This window comes from Juglans regia, chromosome 3, assembly GCF_001411555.2.
Source record: "Juglans regia cultivar Chandler chromosome 3, Walnut 2.0, whole genome shotgun sequence".
Taxonomy (NCBI): Eukaryota; Viridiplantae; Streptophyta; class Magnoliopsida; order Fagales; family Juglandaceae; genus Juglans; species Juglans regia.
In genome coordinates, this window is record NC_049903.1 from 4168624 (window position 1) to 4190619 (window position 21996).

A 21996-nucleotide genomic window follows, 5' to 3' on the forward strand; every position below is an offset into this window, starting at 1 on the left:
ATTAAAAATTTAAATTAATTAAATAGTTTTTTTCTCTTAAAAATGTTCAGTAAAACTTCATCATTTATTTAATTATGAAAAATTAATATTTTATAAATTAAAGTTGATTTTAAGTGTATGATATAATATTATTCTATTAAAAATGTTCAGTAAAACTTTATCTTTTATTTAATGATGAAAATTTAGTATTTTATGTTCATTATTTATTATGAAATTTAAATTATATTAAAAATTTAAATTAATTATATAGTTTTTTTCTCTTAAAAATGTTCAGTAAAACTTCATCATTTATTTAATTATGAAAAATTAGTATTTTATAAATTAAAGTTGATTTTAAGTGTATGATATAATATTATTCTATTAAAAATGTTCAGTAAAATTTTATCTTTTATTTAATGATGAAAAATTAGTATTTTATAAATTTAATTTAATTTTAAGTGTATGATATAATATTTATATTTTAATTATCTATTTTATGTTAGTTTAAATCAATATTTAAACTTCTACCGTTAAATTAAATATAAAGATTTAAGATGAAGGGTTGTGATTTAAAACCTAAAGTTTACGTATGATATGTTATTTATATTTTACTTATTTAAATTTTAAATTAGTTTAAATCAGTGTTTTAATAAGAGAAATTATTTATTATAGTGATAAATATTACAGTCTTATAATTATATCTCTAAATTTTACAAGAGAAATTATTTATATAATTTTAAAGTGTGTAAAATATGCACAATATCTTTAAAAAAATTTGGTATATTTGAGATCCACTTTAAAGAATCTACTTTTTACATAATTGTGATAAATATTTTAATGATTTTATTTTATTTTTATATATAATAGTGATAAATATTATAGTGATTTTATTTATACAAAATCATGTATAGTGTGTGGTGTGTGGTGTGAGAAATAGGAAAATATGAGTAAAATAAAAAGATAAAAAATTATTGTTTTTACATTGATCCATTACATTTAACGATATATGATTTTAACAACTCAAGTTAAGCCACCTTTAAAATTATATTCTAAAATAACTAATCAATATTACAATTAAAATATCTTAAAAAAAACTTAAAGAGTTATTGTCTTACAGTTTACTTGGAACCAAAATATGTTATAATTTATGTTATACAAACAAGTTTAAGCTTTGTTCATAAGTTAATTTTAACAAAATATATTTTTACAGTCTTATAATTGCATCTCTAAATTTTAACAAAAAAAATTATTTTTATAATTTTAAAGTGTGTAAGTTCCGCACAATATCTTTAAAAAAATTTGGTATATTTGAGATCCATATTAAAGAATATATTTTTTACATAATAATGATAAATATTTTAGTGATTTTATTCAATTTTATATATAATAATGATAAATATTATAGTTATTTTTTTTTCTCACTTTTTCTCTCGAACTGTTCATTACTGTATCACTTGAACAGTAAGGATCTTTCTGCATATCATCAAGCCGGGTCAAAACAAGGAATGAGGCATTCACAGTTTTGTACTGTTCATTACTGTAGTACTTGAACAGTAATTTATAGCCACTTTTAAGATAAAGGAGATATACAAAAACTTTACACAACCTCTTACTATTCGCATAATCTCTACACACCACACTTTTTTTTAATTATTATTATTTTTTTCTTTTATCAAATATTTAATATATGAATAATGATTAGAAAAATTGAATTAGTTTCAAAAGAATAAATTCAAAAAAAAATTAAAAAAAATTTTAAAAAAATTTTAAAATTTTAAAAAATAGTGGTGTGTGAAGGATGGGAAGTTGTGTAGCATTCTTCATATATATATATATATATATATATGAAAAAAATCTATACAACATTTTACTATTCACACCATTCACACACCATATATTTTTTTTAATTTTTATACACACACAAGCCGAGAGTAGGCAATTAAAGCAATAGCAATGGCTTATTCATTTTCATCTTCATATTTGTATAATATGTCTTTAAATTCATCTACATTAACTTATGCATCTCTAAATTTTTACATAGCTATAAATAATGCTTCTTCAATTTTGAAAAAATATTATTCACTCTACAAACATTACTTTTAATGTTTTTTTTTCCTACCCATTAAAATCAACTTTATAAAATTTTTATTAAGATGATTTTGATATATGAAACTTGTATTAAGTTGATGATACAAAATATTTTTTAGTACATATTAATATTTATTGATAAAATTGGTTATTTTGATATATGAAATTGTTAATATTTAGATATATGGAATTTTTATTTTTGAGTACATGGTGCTAATTATAAAATATATAAAAAATAATATGTTTTAGAAAAAAATGAAAAAAATAATAATATTTTATAATTATTTAGTTCAAATATGCATAATCTAATATGAGAGTTTTTTTTTTATATATATATATAAAATTAATTTTCAAAAGATATAATTTTAAAGATGCATATAAAAAAATCAATACTAGTGCTATAAGTCTGAGTTGTTTAGATTTAAAAATGAGTTGAGATGGTTTGTGAATAATATAAATGAGATAAAATGATTTATGTAAAAATTTAAAAAATTATAATGATAAGATAAGATTAATTAAAATAAATTGAAGCAGATTGTGAATACAAATAAAATCGAATAAATATGGTGGCACGAGTGAAAGGAACCTCAAACCTAAAAACCCCAAAACTAGTGCACTCACTTGTCGCATGCTAACGTGGCTTTGTTTTTCTTTGAAACGGTTGTAGAAGAAATTAATTGTCTGTCCATTTTGTCAATTTGTTTGTCAGGGACACCACCTAGCCTTCTATTAAGAGTATTAATCGTGAATAGTTACCACGAAGACTATATATCACTAATATTATGAAGAGTATTAAATGATGAATAGACTAGCTAGTCTTTGACATTACCATTTCATCGTCACTGAGAGTCACAATTTTCCCCCCCCCCTACTTTTTCGACCACAACCATGCCGTTCCATCAAAGTTTAGGTCGTCTCAGTCTTGAGCCAGCCAAGCTATAAATATAGCTGCATGTGTCGAATCTGCCAAAATTCCGTTTGGAAGAGGAAGAGGAAGTGGAAGAGGGGCATCTTATCCTTCGCATCCTATCAACAGTGAACTGCAGCCCTAGACGATAAGGTATTGGCCTATATATAAGATGACAAGAAGCACCATTTGTCCCAACTTTGAGTCCCTCCACGTCTATATATGATTCATGTGGTAGCTTTCAATTAACAACAAAATTAAGTGGTACCCAGCTCTTTAATTTCATTTCTTTTCATTGTTTATGATCAGTAGCCTAACCCGATTCAGCTGTTTAAACTTTGACTTTGTATGCAAAGTTGCGCTAGTTTTAATACTGATAGATCACAGCATTAATATCCATGAGAAAATTGATATATAGATAGGGTGGATACGATATGTTTAATGGGTGTGCTTGAAAAACAAACAAAAACAATTATGTAAGGAATTGCACGCTAATTAATTTCTGAGTCCAACACTTAACTGATTAATGAAGTCCATGTCTAAGTACCTCCTACTTTCTTTCAAGTACATACATATGCAGGAAGACTATGCTAGCAACATGATTTTCGTTCCAAAGTACACGTGTACCAAGAAATGAAAAGCTAACTAGCTGTCAAACATGCAGCAAGTCACATATTTGGCATGATAATTATTGTTTAATTGTCTGTTTTGTTCTTAATTTTCTTTTCATTAATCTTTTTATCAGAACAAACCCAGACTAAGATAATTATATAAAATAAGATAAAATAATTTGATTTTGTGTCCACCACTTAACATCGCAGATTCACCCTCATCGTATTTATTATTAATATATATATACACACGCACATCCTCCCCAACCCCGTTCCGTTGTTTATAAAAATTCTCCAAGCATGAGAGTCTTGTTCGCAGCAACCATCGTAATCCTCATCTCTGCCTTTATAGCCTTTAACCGAAGCAGATCATATTCCTCTCAAGCAACATCAGACGTCGAAGACTCAGCCGATGCCCATTTATGGCGATTTGAAGCTGTTCCGATTGAGGGTGCAGTTGGACCGGAGAGCTTCGCTTTTGACCCGCATGGCGGAGGGCCCTATACCGGCGTATCGGATGGCCGAATCATCAAATGGCAGCAAAGTGAACGGCGTTGGATCGATTTTGCCGTAACTTCTCCAGAGAGGTACGTACGTACGCCGCCGGACCGACCTGTACCTTATCTTAAACGTCATGTTCTTTCACCCTACCTGCATAAATCCTTTTTTTTTTTTTTTTCTCTTGTCCCGAGTATAATATCCTAAGGTTGGTAATTAGTTTTCTTTTAGACCAAACAGAAAAGGGTAGAAGAAAGAGTGAAGGGTTAAGGAACAACAAACCGAACACAATTATATTTGCAAGCAGATAGTGATGTTGGTCGCAGACTAGTCTTTACTGGTTATATATCGAAGCAGGGTACGTATGGTGGCATGGCCAGCTTTGTAGATCAGTGGACGTTGAATGTGGATGATGTGAATTCGAGACAAAGCCTATTCTGATGTTTGTTTGTTTGGTTTTAAATCCCACCCACTGCAAACTCTGTGGATCCAACCACATCATCATTTCCGGTTTTTCCATGTTTTTAGTTTCTGATCGTATATTATTTATTGAAAAAAAAACTTTTTTTTATTATCCGACACTATTTACTATCTTATATTCTATACTTTATAAAAAATATTTCACATTTTATAAAAAAAAATTACTGATATGGGTTGTGAAAGTAATTAGGTATTCTGTAAACGTGTATTTATACAAAGAATTTCATCTAGGTTCAGAACATCGCTCTTCTTTTTCTAATTTTTGTGGTAGATACAATGGATTGTACTCCAAGATATTTTCATAAAGAACATTTACAATTATAATTACTTCATAATAAATAATAATTTTTTAATTCAAGCACATGATCATCAAAATCAAAAGTAAAAAATTAAGGTCTTAAAATTTTAATAATATTTTATATATTAAATAGTCGTATAAAATTAATTGTGTAATAGTAGTAGCTAGTTTTATCATTGTTGATTTTGTTATATAAATAGTAGTAATTAGTTTGATCATTTTTGTTTTTGTATTAATTAACGGAGATTATTATAAGGAGCTAACTCATTAATTTCAACTTTTTATACAATTGAATAACAAAATATTAATTGTTTAGAAATTTCTTTAACTATTGACTTCATTACGATGCGTTATAATTAGTTTTCTTAAAAAATAATTATTTGTTATAAAATTATGAATTACTTTTATATTAGTTGTTACTGAAGCTAGTTAATTGCACTCATTAATCAAACAAGTTACCTTTATATGAGTATTTTTTTATTGAGAAACTCTACATCTATCAAGAGATTCTATAAGTAAATTCATTAATTGCAATTGTAATTTTATATAGTACATTACATTTATTTTATAATAAAAATAATTATATAATTTAACGAATAAAAAAATTATATAAATTTATAAATTTATTTTATGAATTTTTTTATTAAAACATTTTTGGTTTTATTTCGTACGGATAAATAGCCCATGCAACGCACGTTTCCTCGTAACATTTATAAGTTTATAACATGGGCTGCCTACCCGTACGCTTAGGATGGTGTGGTACTACTGCTGCCTCATATATATGATTCCATGTCTTTTTCTGTCGGGTCGTGAGTTTTTTTAACTCTACAAAAATGAATTTTTCTTGGTGAATTAAAAGAAAACGGATATAATAAATAAGAATACAAATAAGATAAGAAAAATATATATCTTTAATATGCTATCAAGAGATTGTAAATATTATTGGATAAATTAAAAAAAAAAAAAAAAACTTTTCTCATAGACCACAAAGTACACCGAAACTATACAGTATATATGTACAGAATGCAGCTTTTGTTGAAAGATTTGAGTTCATGATTTGTAATTGGCAGGGATGGTTGTGGAGGGCCACACGATGACGATCAAACAGAGCACGTGTGTGGGCGACCATTGGGTTTGCGCTTCAACGCAACCACGGGTAATCTTTATATTGCTGACGCTTACATGGGCCTACTTGTCGTCGGGCCTGCCGGCGGTGTGGCCGAAAAGGTGGCAACACATGCACATGAGCCTCCTAACTTCGTCTTCACCAACAGCTTGGACATTGACCCTCGCCACGGTGTGGTGTATTTTAGTGACAGCAGCTCTCAGTACCAAAGGAGGTAACTCAGCCATACATCTCCATTTAAGCAAGTTATGCAACGAATTCTTTTTCTTTTTTTCCTGAAAGAATTAATTAACAATGTAGTAAGATGGCAGGAATTACCTGTCAGTGATATTAAGTGGGGATAAAACAGGAAGGCTGATGAAATATGACCCAGAAACCAAACAAGTGACCGTTCTTCTAAAGAATCTCTCCTTCCCAAATGGTGTGGTATTGAGTGAGAATGGCCAGTACATTCTACTTGCAGAGACCAGTAATTGCAGAATCATGAGGTATTGGCTAGAATCACCAAAAGCCGGAACTTTTGAAGTCTTTGCTCAACTCCCAGGGTTTCCAGACAATATTAATAGGAGTCCAAGGGGAGGATATTGGGTTGCAATTCATTCGAGAAGAGGAAGGCTATTGGAATTGGTTCTTTCCAATCCTTGGATAGGAAATGCTTTGCTTAAGCTTCCTTTCAACATAATGAAAGCCTATTCGCACTTAACTAGATGGATGGGATCCTCAAGTGCATTGGCAGTGAGATTGAGTGAGAAAGGTGAAATATTGGAAATACTTGAAGACAAAAGTGGGAATAAATGGAGGTCTATTGCTGAAGTGGAAGAGAAAGACGGAACTCTATGGATTGGATCAATAGATATGCCCTTTGCAGGCAGGTATAAGTTATAAAATAAGAAATTCTGCATATGGATATAATAGATCAGAAAGTATAAACCTCCCTTTTTTTTTTTTTGTGTGTGTGTGATTTTTCAGTGGAAAAAAATGAAATACATAAAAGATCAATTATAATCGAGATGGCCTGGCCTTTATAAATTTTTCTGGGGTTCGAACTATGTATATATCAATAATGCTAGTATGCTCTTTAATTTTGCCTCTTCATTTTTACTGTTCATTTATTTAATTTTTTTTATAATTTTTTTTTTACTTACCGATTAAAGAATTCATATTATTGTATTGATATATTTTTTCTTTTTTAAAAATATTTAAAGATGTTAAAAAAATGTGAAAATTAAAAATTAAAAATAAAAATAAAATAAAAAAAGGCAGTGGTGCCACCCAGCATCACTCATGTGTATACACACAGATTGTAGTTTACACATAGATTTGCATTCTTCTCTCAAGCTGTTAAATTGTAGTTTCACTCCGACAAACATTTTGTAATTTCTGGATCTAATAAACAACACCCACTACCTTTATCCTACCGATCCAAAATAAACAAACAGCTCCAACTTTTTGTAATTTCTCCTAAGCAGACGACCGACCACCACAAATAGAGGGACACAACAGAAATCAACTCTTTTACACAACGATCTAAAAGGTACCAGGAAGAGAGCCCAAAAATTAGGAAGACCGAATCTTGACCCAGCTGTTTAAGATCAAAAACGAAAATAAACAATCAGAAAAAAAATTCACAACCGACGGCCAAAATTAAAGAGACTCGTTCAAAGAGTCAAAATCACCGGCGGCCAAAACAAGATGCAGAAATATTTATAAAAAAGAAAAATAAAACAAAATGCAGAAACAAAACCACAACAATATTTATAGGAGATTTATCTACAATACCCAACCAACACACTCAATTTATAAGCCCCCCCCACACAAACATCACGCACGACAATAATTCTTTCTTCCTCTTCGGCACCCCAGTCTCAAGTCTCTGCAATTGACACTCCAATATCATAACAGACGACTTTGCTCTCCACCCCTCCCATCAACCGGCCAAAACATCCACGCGGCTGACAACGTCCAACCATGAAACAGTAAGACCAATTGGATGCCTGACACCCAACAAGTAACGACCAAAATCGTCATTGAAAGAATGAAATAAATCATGGAAACGAACGAGGAACACCAAAAACATAGACCAATCTTTGGTCATACAGGGACGATACGGCACTGTGCGAACAAGAAATGAGCAGAACTGGGACATAAATGTAACTAAGGGTGTAAGGAGTTTCGTCTGTAATGGTTTCGGACCGAAGTTGAGACTGGTGGATCTCGATCCCACAAATTGTGGACTAAAAAAATTTGCTCCGATATCAGGGTCTATAAATTTTAGATCGGACGATTCGGACCGACTGAACCCCTATATATATTACTATTTACACTTAATTAAAGTAATTAGGTAACAAAATTTTAAATAATTAAGTTGCAAGCAAGTATGAATAATCTATATACAATAAAATTATTTGATATTCATTAACCATATATAAAATATATGACATTATTAATAATTATACATACTAAAGAATAAAGTCTAAGGCCCGGTTTGGTTACACAATACAACATCTCATCTCATTCTCCAAGCACCTCTTAACCTCTCAATGTTCAACCAATAAATGAAAGTTGCACTTCATACAATACATGGAAATAACTAATTAACTTCATTTGAATGTTGAAATGAGATGAAATACAAAATCTGTGAATAATAGTTAAATAGTTTTAGTTAAAAGTAAGGGTGCAATGTTCGATCCATCATTTTTTGGGACCGGACTGGATCAGACCGAACACCTATAGGGACTAGTCCGGCCTAATCATTTTTTTAAAATCAATTAATAAAATTTTTTTATTTAAATACTAAATTAAAATTAATTGACTTATTAATGTGAATTATGTAACTAATTCAATAACAAAATATTGTAAATGGTCAATGATAATAAATTAGATAAATTAGATGAAAATTACATTATTAATTTATATAATTACTATATAATTAGGTAATTGATATTATATATTAGTTAATTAATAAAATATTAACAAGTGTTAATAACATATTTAAAATTTTATATTATCAATGGTGATAGGTTATGTGAAAATTACATATTAAATTATACAATTATTATATAAATAATATATTTTTATTTTTATTTTTCATTCGGTATTATAGGCTGATCTGTGCCAGGCTGGAAAACCCTGGACTGGGACCAGACAAAAGCTTTTCGGTTCTCTAAGACATGGATTGAGGCTGACCGATCTCAGTCTCAGTCCGGTCTGGTCCTGATCAAAACGACCAGAAAAAAAAAAGAATAAAAATATTAGAAATTAAGATATTGTTAGAATATAAAATTTTAATATTATTTTTATTTTACGATTTGAAAATATTGAATTATTTTTTGTCATTTGTTTGGAAGTTTGAAAATTTTGTAATAATAGGTAATGATTATATGAAAAAATTGAAATTGAAAAATGTTTGTATTTGAGTGATATTGGAATGTTGAGATGAGATAAGATTTATTTGAACATCTAAACCAACCTAATGCCTCATTTGGTTACACAGATATGATAAGATGAGAAATCTGAAAAATAGTAGTGAGATAAATTGTGAATAGTAACGAAATGGTCTGAATATAAATTTTTATGGAGTTTTGGGAAATGAGAGAAAACAAATTGAATAAAAGAATTATAAGATTAAAAAAGGGTTATTATATAATTTTTATTTTTAAATTTGAAAAACTTGAATTGTTTTTTGTATTTTGTTTAAAAATTTAGAAATGTTATAATAATTAGATGAAAAAAAGTTAAAAATTTCAAATTAAAAAATATTTATATTTAAATATTAAAATAAAATTTATCTCACCATCCAAACCAGCCTAATACATTAATAAAAGTTCTAACAATATTTCGAACTGCCCATATGTAGATGATGACGTATAAATCAGGAATCAAAGGTGGTGGCTGTTCAGCAGCCCCACCTGCAACAATGAGATGCCTTACTTGGAACTGTAGAGGGCTTGGGCACCCTTGTACAGTTAGAGAGCTTCAATTTATGGTGAAGCAACAGTGCCCACAAATCATTTTCCTTATTGAAACTAAAAGCACAAGGGAAATGATTGAGAACATCATAAACAAAATTGGGTTTGAGAGAAGTTTTATAGTGAACAACAAAGGTAATAGTGGAGGGTTGGCAATGATGTGTCATTCCAGTTATGATATTGAGGTTGAATCTTACACAGACTATCACATTTCAGTTAAAGTAACTGACTTACATAATGGTAAAGCATGGACATTTACTGGCTTTTATGGTAATCCAGCAACTGCTAAAAGGGAAGGAAGTTGGCAACTGTTAAGGGTTTTAAAACCAATGGATCACAGACCTTGGATATGCATTGGAGATTTTAATGAGATTCTTCATTACCATGAAAAATATGGGGGAAATACAATACCTTTTGCTCAAATGGAAAGTTTTAGCCAGGCATTACAAGACACTGATTTAAATTATATGGGATTAATTGGTAATAAGTATACTTGGTGCAATAACAGGGAAGTAAGTGAATTTACAAAGGAAAGGCTAAATAGAGCTCTTGCCAACACTGACTGTATTAATAGTTCTCAAGTTATTAATGTTACTACTCTTGCGGCATGCACTTCTGATCACAGTCCGCTTACTATAGACAAGATATCTCATAATCATCAACCAAGAAAAAGGGCTAGAATGTTCAGATATGAATTGAGTTGGGGTCTTAATAATGAGTGCAAGGCATTGGTCACTCGAGCTTGGCAAGGGAATGGCAGAACTAGACAATCAATGTCACATTTATTAAACAAAATGGACAGATGCAAGGGTCAATTAGTTAATTGGAATAGAAGACAAGAGAAGCAGTCCAAACAAACAATTGAAAGTCAGATTAACAAAGTGCAATAGTTACAAGAAATAAATACAGGAGTAGATCAAGAAGAAATCAAACAGATTCAAAGAAATGTTAACTTGCAGCTGGAGCAAGAGGATCTAGAGTGGAAACAAAGATCAAAACATAAATAGCTTAGAGAGGAGGATAGAAACACCAGATATTTCCATATGTGTGCTAATCAGAGAAAGAAGAATAATGCCATTAATAGTATTACTGGTGGAGAGGGGCATATTCATATATCTGCATAAGATATCAATCATACATTTCAGGAATTTTTCATTAATCTGTTTGCAACTTCTACTCCACTAGGATAGTCACAATGTCTGGAGGATATGCCAACATTGATCACATAAGAGATGAACAATATGCTTTCAAAAGATTTTGATATTTCAGAGATCAAAGCAGCTGTTTTTAGTATGAATCCATTTAGTTCTCCAGGTTCAGATGGTTTTTCTGCTGGTTTCTTCCAACAACATTGTGATAGTATTGGTAAGGAGTTATGTGAAGTAGTTACAAAGGCTTTGAACAATAACAGGTGGGATAGTTCTATCAACAAGACTTTTATAGTTTTGATTCCAAAAACTAAAAATCCTACAACTGTTTCAGAATTTAGGCCAATAAGTTTGTGTAATGTTTTATACAAAATTATGGCCAAAGTTCTAGCTAACATAATGAAGGGCATCTTACCTAATATTATATCCCAAACACAAAGTGCATTTGTGCCAGGAAGATTGATAGCTAATAATATAGTTGTTGCTTTTGAAGCCTTGCATACCATGCAATGTAAAATGAAGGGGTCAACTGGATATATGGCCCTCAAGCTCGATATGAGTAAGGCTTATGACAGATTAGAGTGGACATTTATTGAAGCTATGATGTTAAGGATGGGGTTTCAAAGGAGATGGATTGATTTAATTCTTAATTGTGTTACAACTGTTTCTTATTCTCTTCTTATGAATGGAACCCCACAACCAGTTTTTATCCCAACCAGAGGCATTAGACAGGGTGACCCACTTTCACTCTATCTTTTTATTTTGTACTCAGAAACCTTAAGTCAAATGCTCACAAAGGCAGAAGAGAAGAGGATGATCATTGGAATTCCACTGGGCAGAGGTCAGGTTCATATAAGCCATCTGTTTTTTACAGATGATAGTATGTTATTTTGCAAAGCTTCTCCCTTAGAATGGAGCAGGTTACTTTACCTTGTTAATCAATATGAAACTGCTTCAGGATAGAGACTTAATAAAGAAAAGTCCTCCCTTTACTTTAGTAAAAACACAAACCTTTCTAGAAAGGACATAATCACAAGTATTGCAGGGGTTAGGATTACAAATCCGTATGATAGATATCTTGGCCTTCCAGCTTTGATAGGCAAATCAAGAAGTAAGAATTTCAAATCAGTTATTGATAAAGTAAGTTGGAAACTGAATAATTGGAAAATGAAGTTTTTGTCACAAGCAGGAAGGGAAATTCTGATTAAGTCTGTGATTCAATCCATTCCTACATGCTCAATGGGACTTTTTAAATTTCTTAAAGGATTGTTGAAGCAATTAAATAGACTGATGAAGAACTATTGGTGGGGTCAGGTAAAACAGGAGAGAAAGCTGAGTTGGACTCAAATGGGTCAGTCAAAAGGCATTGGAGGACTTGGTTTAGAGACTTTGAAAATTTTAACACTGCTTTGCTGGCCAAGCAGGGTTGGAGGCTTATTAAAAACCCAAATTCTCTAGCATCTAGAGTTCTAAAGGTCAAATACTATCCTCATTCAGACTTCTTCAATGCTAAACTTGCAAACAATCCATCCTACATATGGAGAAGTATATTATCTGCAAGAGAACTACTTAAAGAAGGCACAATTTGGAGAATTGGTAATGGCCATTTAGTCAGAATCTGGAGAGATTCTTGGTTACCTCGACCAATTACTTATAAACCTCAGTTTGGTCAGGATGTGTTGGGAAGAAATGCTAAAGTGGAGGCCCTTATCTACTCAGGTACAAAAGAATGGAACAAGTCTCTTGTTCAAACAGTTTTTAATAGTATAGAAGCTGGACTTATAATTCAAATCCCTATTAGTCTACATAATCAGCAAGACAAACTGATATGGAGGGACAATGCAAAGGGGGAGTTTACAGTTAAAACTGCATATCATTTACAAAGGGAATTGCAGGAAAGGAAGAAGGGCCAAAGCTCAAAACAGACTTCTCATCATGAGGAATGGACCGGATTATGAAAACTTGCAATACCTCCAGCAACCAAGAATTTTTTGTGGAGAGCATGTAGAGATATTCTGCCTACCAGGGTCAATTTATGCAAGAAAATATTATCCAAGACTCAAGCTGTCCTATGTGTCTTAGAGACCAAGAAACGACAGAACATATATTATGGGAGTGTGCTTCTGCAACAGATATTTTGAGTCTAAGTTTGAGAAAAATTCAGAAATCAAAGTTATCTTGCAACAGCTTTAAGGAACTTATGCATGAATTATTCTAGAGACTTAACAGGGAAGAATTGACAGAATTATCTTTAATTTTCTGGAACATATGGAAGAGGTGAAATGAGTTTGTTTTCAACAATGTCCTTAGTGATCCAAAGAATGTGATGTTCAGAGTTAAAAGCATGTTGTCTGACTTAGCTATATCAATTACTGATGCGGATGCTCAGGTGTTAACAAGAAGCAATAGGAGTGTTACTTGGGAATGTCCACCTCAAGGTTTTTGTAAAATAAACTGGGATGTAGCTGTTGACTCAAAGCAATGTAAAATAGGTATAAGAGTTGCTGTAAGAGACGAGCAAGGGAATTTTTTGGCAACTGAGGATGTAACATGAAGCATTTTCAGATCCACTCCTAGTAGATAGGGCTGTGCAGAATGGGCCGTAAGCCCTATCCGTCCGAAAGAACCGACATCCCCAATCCGTGAAAGGCGGGTTCGGCGGGTCAAATGTATGATAACGGGTTTTAGATAAATCAACCCGTCGAATCCGTCGAAACCGATTACCGAAGACGAAAACACACTGAACTGAAGACGCTAAAGACGAAAACACACTAAACTGAAGACGCTGAAGACGAAAACACAACTGAAGATGCTGAAGATGCTGAAGACGAAAACACTCTTCTCTCCACTGCGGAAACCCTAGTCCCTATCGCCGTTATCCGTCGCCGTTCGCCGTCGTCGGTCGCAGAGGTCATCACAGACTCACAAAGGTGCGCTCTCTCTCTCTCTCTCTCTCTCTCTCTCTCTCGGTAAGATTTAAGTTTTATGCTTGGGTCTGACAGAATGCGACCAAAATCACTTGCATAAACAGTGAGATTTTCTTATCATCTACTGCTGAGTCCTTTGAGAGGATTTTCAAAAGGGGTGGAGGGATCAATCTGGGTAATGCTCGATTGTGGCATTTCATGGCTTTTCAAACTGCAGATTGATCATATCCTAAAAATTTAAGCAAAAATAGAGATAAACACACAATCACGCAACACAAATTAATGACAACTCACTGACCATGAGCCATAATCCTTGATTAACGATGGGGTTTGACAAATGAAGCCCAACCCTTCACTTCCTTCATCTTCTCTTTATACATCGCTGGGATTTCTTGGGTTATTATCAGCGTCCTTCATTCTTCACTCTCAAAATAAAAAAGTAGGTTGCAGAGAAAAATCAGATGAAGATAGGTCACCAAGGTTTTGAAATTAAAAAAGGGAAAACCGAAAACCCGAACCGACCCGTACATTACGGGTCGGGTCGGACCGGTTTGGCGTGCAAATAGTAGCGGGTCGGGTCAGACCGGGTCCATACCCGCTTGGATGGTATTGGGTTGCAGCCCTACTAGCAGAGGTAACTGCAGCTCTTAAAGCAATCAATTTTGGTCTTGACTTGGGAATGAAAAAAGCAATATTAGAATGGGATTCCAAAATAGTTGTTAATGCAATTCAGCATCAGAGTAAGGATGAAAGCTATTTTGGAATGCTAATGTCTAATATCCAGACAACCATGGCGAGATATGAAAATTGTAGCTTCTTTCACATATGTCGGGAAGGCAATGTAATGGCACACAGGTTAGGCAGGGATGCTCTATGTCAAACAGAATGTATTGTGGACATAGAAAATCGTCCTAGCTGTTTGATGTATTTGTAATAGTGAAAGTTATAAATGAATGAGAGTTAAAAAAAAAAAAAAAAATCTTCTCTTTTTTAGATTGAAACATAAAAATGTTCTCATCTGTGACTAGCACAAAAACTTGTTCATTAACAGAAAATAATTTGTGCACAAAAATAATAACTGAATAAAAATGTCTGATATTTTCTTTATACAATTATATTCTTGGTGTTTTGGTCTTTTTTTATTATTATTATTTTTTTATTTTAACCAAAAGTATTTTTTGGCGTATTTGTTGCTTGAAAAATCCTACTCATTATATTTATACTATACACTGTATATAATTTTTAAATTTATTCTTTTATTAAATGTATAGTGTATAAATAATGACTAAGAGAATTTAATTAGTTTAAAAATAAAAAAATAATAAATTTGATATATGATATATGATATGTGAAAATGATGAATAATAAAATTTTGTGTTGCCCAGTATTTTCAGGGGAGACACATTAACTATTGGTTGCATTTGGATGTTGTAGTGAGTTAAATAGATAGAGTGAGTTATATGGAATCTATTTAAAATGAGTTTAAGTGTGTTTGAATGTTCAGATAAGTTCAATACTATTTATAGAAAATTAAAAATGATTGTGGGTCCTACGTATAAAAATATGTTAAGTTGAAAAAGATTGTGAGTTTCACATGTAATGAGATTTTTGATTAAGATAAATTTAATAATTTAAAAGTTAAGTATTTAAATATTAGATTCAGCTTAAAATTAGAGTGAAGTGAATTAATAGTAACCAAACGGGCCTTAATCTGACGACTCGGAACGATTCAAAACATGCAACGAGGTTTGCTCGTTTACTTGGCTCAGAGTCTTCGCGAGCCTCGATTTCAACGTCAGCGTGCAATTTGGGTCATTTCGAGTCTTTCGTTTGAAGCTAATATGGTTTTAAATTAGATTTTTTGCTCTTTCGTTAAGCCTCTGCCCTTTTCATGTTGGTCGGTATAATTTGAAGGCTAATTCAAGTCTGATCGTGAATTAGGGTTTTCTTGTTCTTGCAAAAAAAAGGGGTTTTGGGTCTGAAAATCGGATTTTGGGGGTGTCAGAATGGAGAAGAGCGATTCATTCAAGTATTATCAGCCATCAGAGAAAGAGTCCCAGAATTCATGGAACGCGGGTTTCGGTCTCAGCGTGAGCGATCGGAGATTGGCGTTTTCGCGCCAAGCTTCATTTGACCAAGCGCGGGAGCCTCACACGCCGGTTTCGATCAATCTGAACGACCCGGAAAAGCCTCTGCTTGCTCGGAGCGTTTCGAGCATAGACATTCCGACTGGGCCCTTCTACTCTTTAGATGAAAGCAATAAGTATTCTGGTGAAGGAAACGGATCGGCCCAGAAATTCTCGTTTTTGTCGTTTGTATTTTCGATTTTGCGGATCATGAGGTCCGGAAACAGGTACATGAAGAGATTGTTCGTGATGATTTCGCTTAACGTGGCGTATTCAACCGCAGAGTTAGTTATCGGGCTGTTTACGGGCCGTGTAGGTGAGAACCCCTCGTTGCCTTCGTATTGTGATTTCTATATGATTATTCTGCGTTCTATAGCGGATTATTTACACACTCGATACGTGTATATCATGATCCTATAAGCTTTGATTTTCCTTTTGCCTAAAACCCCAGTTAGAAGACATAGGGGAAGTAAAATAAAACCACAATTTGGGTTCTTCTGTCGCTACTCGGCAGCTCACTTCTTTTGTTTCCACGAATTTGGGTCCTTTCAAGAGGGAGGATACCTTTCAAGAGTCGGTTAACCTTCACATCCCTAATCCAAGTATCGCAAAAGCTATTATTTACTGTAAGCATAATTGTTTCATATATACTTGGTAACTTGATCCTTTTTTTGGGTCCGTAAATTGGAATACAACTAGTTAGTAAGCTTTATTGGAGTGATAATATCTGCTGATTTGAAATTTCGTTATTCTCTTTTAGTTTATGACTTTACCTCTAAGTTTTCCCCGTGTTTTTTTTTTTTAATATTAATGTACTTTTGTGTTGGTTGCCGGTGTCTTCTCAGGTTTAGTCTCCGACGCCTTTCATTTAACATTTGGCTGTGGCCTATTGACATTTTCATTGTTTGCAATGGCTACCTCAAGAAAACAGCCTGATAGAGTTTACACTTATGGGTGAGATAAGAAACTGTCCTCATTGCAATAAAATGAAACCGGATTTATCTTTGAATTTGGTTGAATAAATACAATTTTGTCACTTTGTCAATTTACATTGCTCTAGTTCTTCATTTGGGTTGTCGTTTCTAGTTGTTTTTTTTATTATTATAACAGTTCACTCTCTCTCTTGTAAAAAAAAAAAAACTCTCTTTCATCCCAAAATCCTTGTCTCCCCGGGAAATATGTATATTCTGGAAATGCATTAGATTGTGTTCACATGATTTCATTTAAACTACTAATAATGTTTATAGGCATGAGTTTGAATATTCGTACTTCTTCTCTATTTCAGGTACAAGAGGCTAGAAGCATTGTCTGCTTTTACAAATGCTGTAAGTATCTGGCATCACCCATTTCATCGCTATTATTGCATAATCATATGAGAAAAAGAAAATCATTATGACCTAATATGATGCTTTGTAAAATCAAAGTATCGAGGGCACTTCAATTTCTGAATCATGTTGACTCTATTTTGGGCACTGATACTGATTTTAAATTTCTGTAATATTCCAAAGCCGCCATCATCTTTGAATATTTCCTGTCTGTCCTAAATGCTAAGTTTGTGTTTTGAGCGCGTTTTATATTATTAAATTTGATTTAGAATGGAAAGAGGTGGAGATTTAATGAAACAAATCTGGAAATCATTTCTTCTTTGATAGGTAAACAATAATTTTATTAAAAAAGGTAAGGCATAGCCCAAGTACATGGGTCGTATACAAGTGGTGGAAGTCTTTTCACATAACATGTACTTATGTTTGATTTTTTTTAAAAAGAAAATCACAGCAATGATAGTATATGCCATAGTAAGTTTCCTTTTAGGCAGATATTTGGTTGTTCCCAGTTTCTGTCTTCATGAAGAAGTCTCCTTTGTTGTTCTTTCCTCTGTCCGTCTCTCTCTCACACACACATATTAAATTTCATATTATTTTTTAAAATTGAATTGGCATCAAAATATTAATCAATTTATGAAAGAAAAATACACTTGACACCCACTAACTACTAGGCATTTTGCACTTTGCATCCTAAACTATTAATACTGACACATTATTTTGGCTAACATGCGGATACTTCAATTCTGCTGCTTGTTTAGACAGCTGTTTCTTTTGTTTATGTCATTCTCCTTAGCTGTGGAAGGACTTCATGCTTTCATCCAAGATGAGTCTGAGCACAAGTAAGTTGATCATGCGGATTTTTTTTTTATAAGTATCATGCAGACTTTGAATGATCCAGATGGTCTATTTTATTTAATAATCTTTATTGCACTGGGTTATTGGAGAATTTAGTTATCTTTGTATGACGTTTTTATATCAGCTAATGTGTATGTAGTTACTAGGTTCTGACCATAGGTTTTATATCCATTTTTTCCCTTAAATCATCTGGTGTGAACTCATATAACTCGAATGATGTGGTTTACTGTCTTTTAGGGCTCTTTAGTTTAACAGATGAGGCATTTGATTTTTTTTGAGAAAAACAGATGAGGCATTTGAGAGCCCTTTTACGCTAATTCATGTTCTGCCAGGACATCTTCACTTTCATTCCATTATTGTTCAAAATTTCTGCAATAGTGTTTTTTATTTTTATTTTTATTTTTTTATAGGTCAAAATTTATGCAATATTGAAATGTGATGTAGCTTGTCTTTAGATACACTGATACAGAATAATGTAATCTCTTTCTATGGAATTGTTGCAGTGATTTTGTCGTGATATTACTATCAACTTGTAGTCATTTTTCATTTTGATCATCATCACATGATTTTATTTTGGAATGTCTCGTGATCCAATGGTTGCTTACTGATATTCATCCTTATTTTTCCTGCTTCTGTTTTTCTCTTCTATTTTGTTCTTTCTATAATGGCTGCTATATCATCGTTTGCTCATAGGCATTACTTAATTGTTTCGGCGGTGACAAATTTATTGGTGAATCTTATTGGTGTTTGGTTCTTCCGGAATTATGCTCGCATAAACCTTGGTAAGTCTACAGTTTAAGTTGTTTATTACTTGAGCCATACTGGTTCAGTTTGTCTTAGTTACATAGAGATGCATATATTCCCATAAGAATTTTCGTGTTTATATTATTAAATATTTATGTGCTTTGTTGTGATGTTATAACTTTAATTATATTTGCCTGTGTATCAATGTGATAGGTTCAAAAAACTCTATGCTGTGTCTCTGGCATACATAAACTAGCATTTATTCTTGGAACCATTATATGCTGTGTGTTTTGGTTTGAGACTGGTACAAAGTGTATGACATGGGCGTTTAAATGAACCAAACAGTTCCATATGCATGCCTCTGTGTCTTCAATAGGTCTGTTCTTATGTAGTTTGACCATCTATTTGATTCCTGTCCATGCTTTACCATTGATATTTGGGTAATTATGTTGTTAGGAGTTCTAAGAATACCCTAATTTGTTTTTTACTTATCAAAAAAAAAAAAAAGGATACCCTAATTTTATTAATTTTTTTATCCTTGGAGAGAGAATTATCATACAGGCAATGGTGAAGATATTGAGAGGGACGAGCTGAAAGTGTAACCCTGAAATAATATTTACTCCCTGCTAACTCCATTGTCTGCATGGGATATGTAGTATTTTAATGAGAATTATCATTAGAGGGATTTATTAGTGCGAGGAAAAGACTCCATAATATCAATTTATATATGAGCCTTTTTCTCCCAGATAGTCTTCTTATAGCACTTGCTTGCAGTGTACAGAAATGCAGAAGATATGAACTACCATTCAGTTTGCCTTCATGTTCTTGCAGATTCCATTCGCAGGTACGATGTGCTCTCTCTCTCTCTCTCTCTCTCTCTCTCCTCATTTTATGTACAGGCATCTTAAGCTGTGTGCTCCACTTGTTTTTCAGCGCTGGCTTGATATTGGCATCTTGGCTTTTGTCCCTCGGGTAATGAATGCTTCATGTCCAGTTTTTTTTTTTTTTTGGTAATCCCCATCACTTTCCCCTAGCTTCAAAATAAGTCTCCCAAATGGTATCCCGCTCCCGTGTTTTTAAATTTTTTTTTTTTGGGGGGGGGGGATTGCCAAAGATGTTATGGTATCTTTCACCCCCAACTCCAGTTCCTTTTATAACTTACTTTCCTGCTTTTCAGGGTTCAGAATGCAGAAGTATTGTGTTTGGGACTAGTTTCAGTTGCTGTCTTCATGCTTGTCATGCCACTTTTTAAAGCGAGTGGAGGTATCTTGCTTCAAATGGCACCACCTCGCATTCCAACTTCAGCATTGAGCAAATGCTGGAGACAGGTGATTTAAAGGCTTTTAGATGGATGCACATGAGGAAAGAGAACAGTTTTTATTGGTGTTTTATTTTATTTTATTTTTTTGTGATCAGATAACTGCCCGTGAAGATGTAGTGGAAATTGCTCAAGCACGTTTTTGGGAATTTGTCCCTGGTCATGTTGTTGGCTCTGTCTCAATACAGGTGTGTTTTTTAATGTAATCTGTCTTCTGGCATCGATTTGGTTTTCCTGTAGTATCTCACTAAATGTTTGAATATCTATAATTTAGTGGTTTCTTTTTGGGGGATGATTAATTGCAGGTGAAAAAAGGGATGGATGATCGCACCACACTACAATTTGTGCATGGTTTGTACCATGATCTAGGCGTACAGAACTTGACAGTGCAAACTGATGACGTCTGAGCTTTTGGATGTTCTTGTTTCTGGTTTATAAGTGAGAATAATTGCAGATTCATCATTCGGATATTTTCTTGTCGTGTTATTCATGGCAGAGGGATGTGTTGCCATTAGAAGAGCAGTGTAAATGACGAGTGTTGTGGGATAACAACTTTTTGTGATATGGTTCATTTCAATTATTCGGAGAGTATAGTCACGTTTCTCTGCGTATTCGTGGTTGTCTTGTTGGGTACATCACTTAGAGAGATCACCTTGGATCAGTAAAATGAATTTCAGTGCTTTAGGAAGATGTGGAACTAAGGATGGTGGCGTGTTATATGGAGAAAATGGTATCTGAAATGAAATTTCCTCCATGAATTGACAGACAAGTATCGGCCAAACCCCGCTACCTCTGTGCATGGACGAGGATGTGATGCCGGCATTTGATTTTAGGGTATTTTTGTCAGTATCTCGGTTCTTTCAATTATTATACTTTCAGTTTTTTTTTTTTTAATAAAAAATTACATAAATGATGTTTTCTCCCTGTGATTCTTTCCAGTCCCCCATTCATGCTTCGTTTTAATCGGTATTGAGTAAATAAATTTGGATCTGTTAAATTGAATTTGAAACCCAAAATAAATAAATAAATCGAACTACCCAGTTTTACAAATTTCAATACTAAAAACATATCTCAAAGATTTAATCCAGGATTCACCTTTTTCCATCTACTTTTACAAAAATAATAAAAACGCATCTCATTATTTTACCCAAGAACTATAAATACTACAAAGATTTTCATTCTCCTTTTAGAAAAATGTAAAAAATTACTGGACTGATATGGTACTTAAAAGAAAGAAATGATGTTTACAAGTCTCAAATAACGTGTCATGTAAATCCTTATAAAAAAAAAAAGTGGATTTTACTTAAAAAAAAAAGTGTAAACAAAATTATTTTTTTATTAGTAGATCTATTATTTTTACAAAAATCTTTTATAAAGTTTGTCTATTTGAGGATGACTTTGTTAAAGACTAACATATTCCGCCAAATTTACAAAAACTCGCAACAATTGTGGCCAGGAGCCTTCTCTCTCTCTCTCTCTCTCTCTAATTGATTCTTCATCCTATTCTTCATACATAATCAAAATTCATTTTTTTATTTTATATACTGACTTTTACAATATACCATATATCAATTTATCTATTTTTTCTTCATATCATT

At 32.6% G+C, this 21996-nt stretch overlaps 2 protein-coding genes across 2 annotated transcripts; both read left to right on the plus strand.

Annotated features, from left to right (window-relative positions):
- The first annotated feature begins 3838 nt into the window (after positions 1 to 3838).
- LOC109011595 (protein STRICTOSIDINE SYNTHASE-LIKE 2-like) lies at positions 3839 to 7064 on the plus strand. The gene is made up of 3 exons (XM_018992862.2): positions 3839 to 4172; positions 5932 to 6201; positions 6299 to 7064. Exons 1-3 carry the CDS (start codon positions 3886 to 3888, stop codon positions 6870 to 6872), a joined length of 1131 nt encoding a protein of 376 aa, XP_018848407.1. The 5' UTR covers positions 3839 to 3885; the 3' UTR covers positions 6873 to 7064.
- An 8699-nt stretch (positions 7065 to 15763) lies between these two features.
- LOC109011592 (metal tolerance protein C2) lies at positions 15764 to 21086 on the plus strand. Its single transcript, XM_018992858.2, has 10 exons — positions 15764 to 16472; positions 17002 to 17110; positions 17442 to 17481; positions 18244 to 18320; positions 19030 to 19118; positions 19855 to 19924; positions 20014 to 20052; positions 20258 to 20408; positions 20497 to 20586; positions 20704 to 21086. Exons 1-10 carry the CDS (start codon positions 16037 to 16039, stop codon positions 20803 to 20805), a joined length of 1203 nt encoding a protein of 400 aa, XP_018848403.1. The 5' UTR covers positions 15764 to 16036; the 3' UTR covers positions 20806 to 21086.
- Positions 21087 to 21996: the final 910 nt, after the last annotated feature.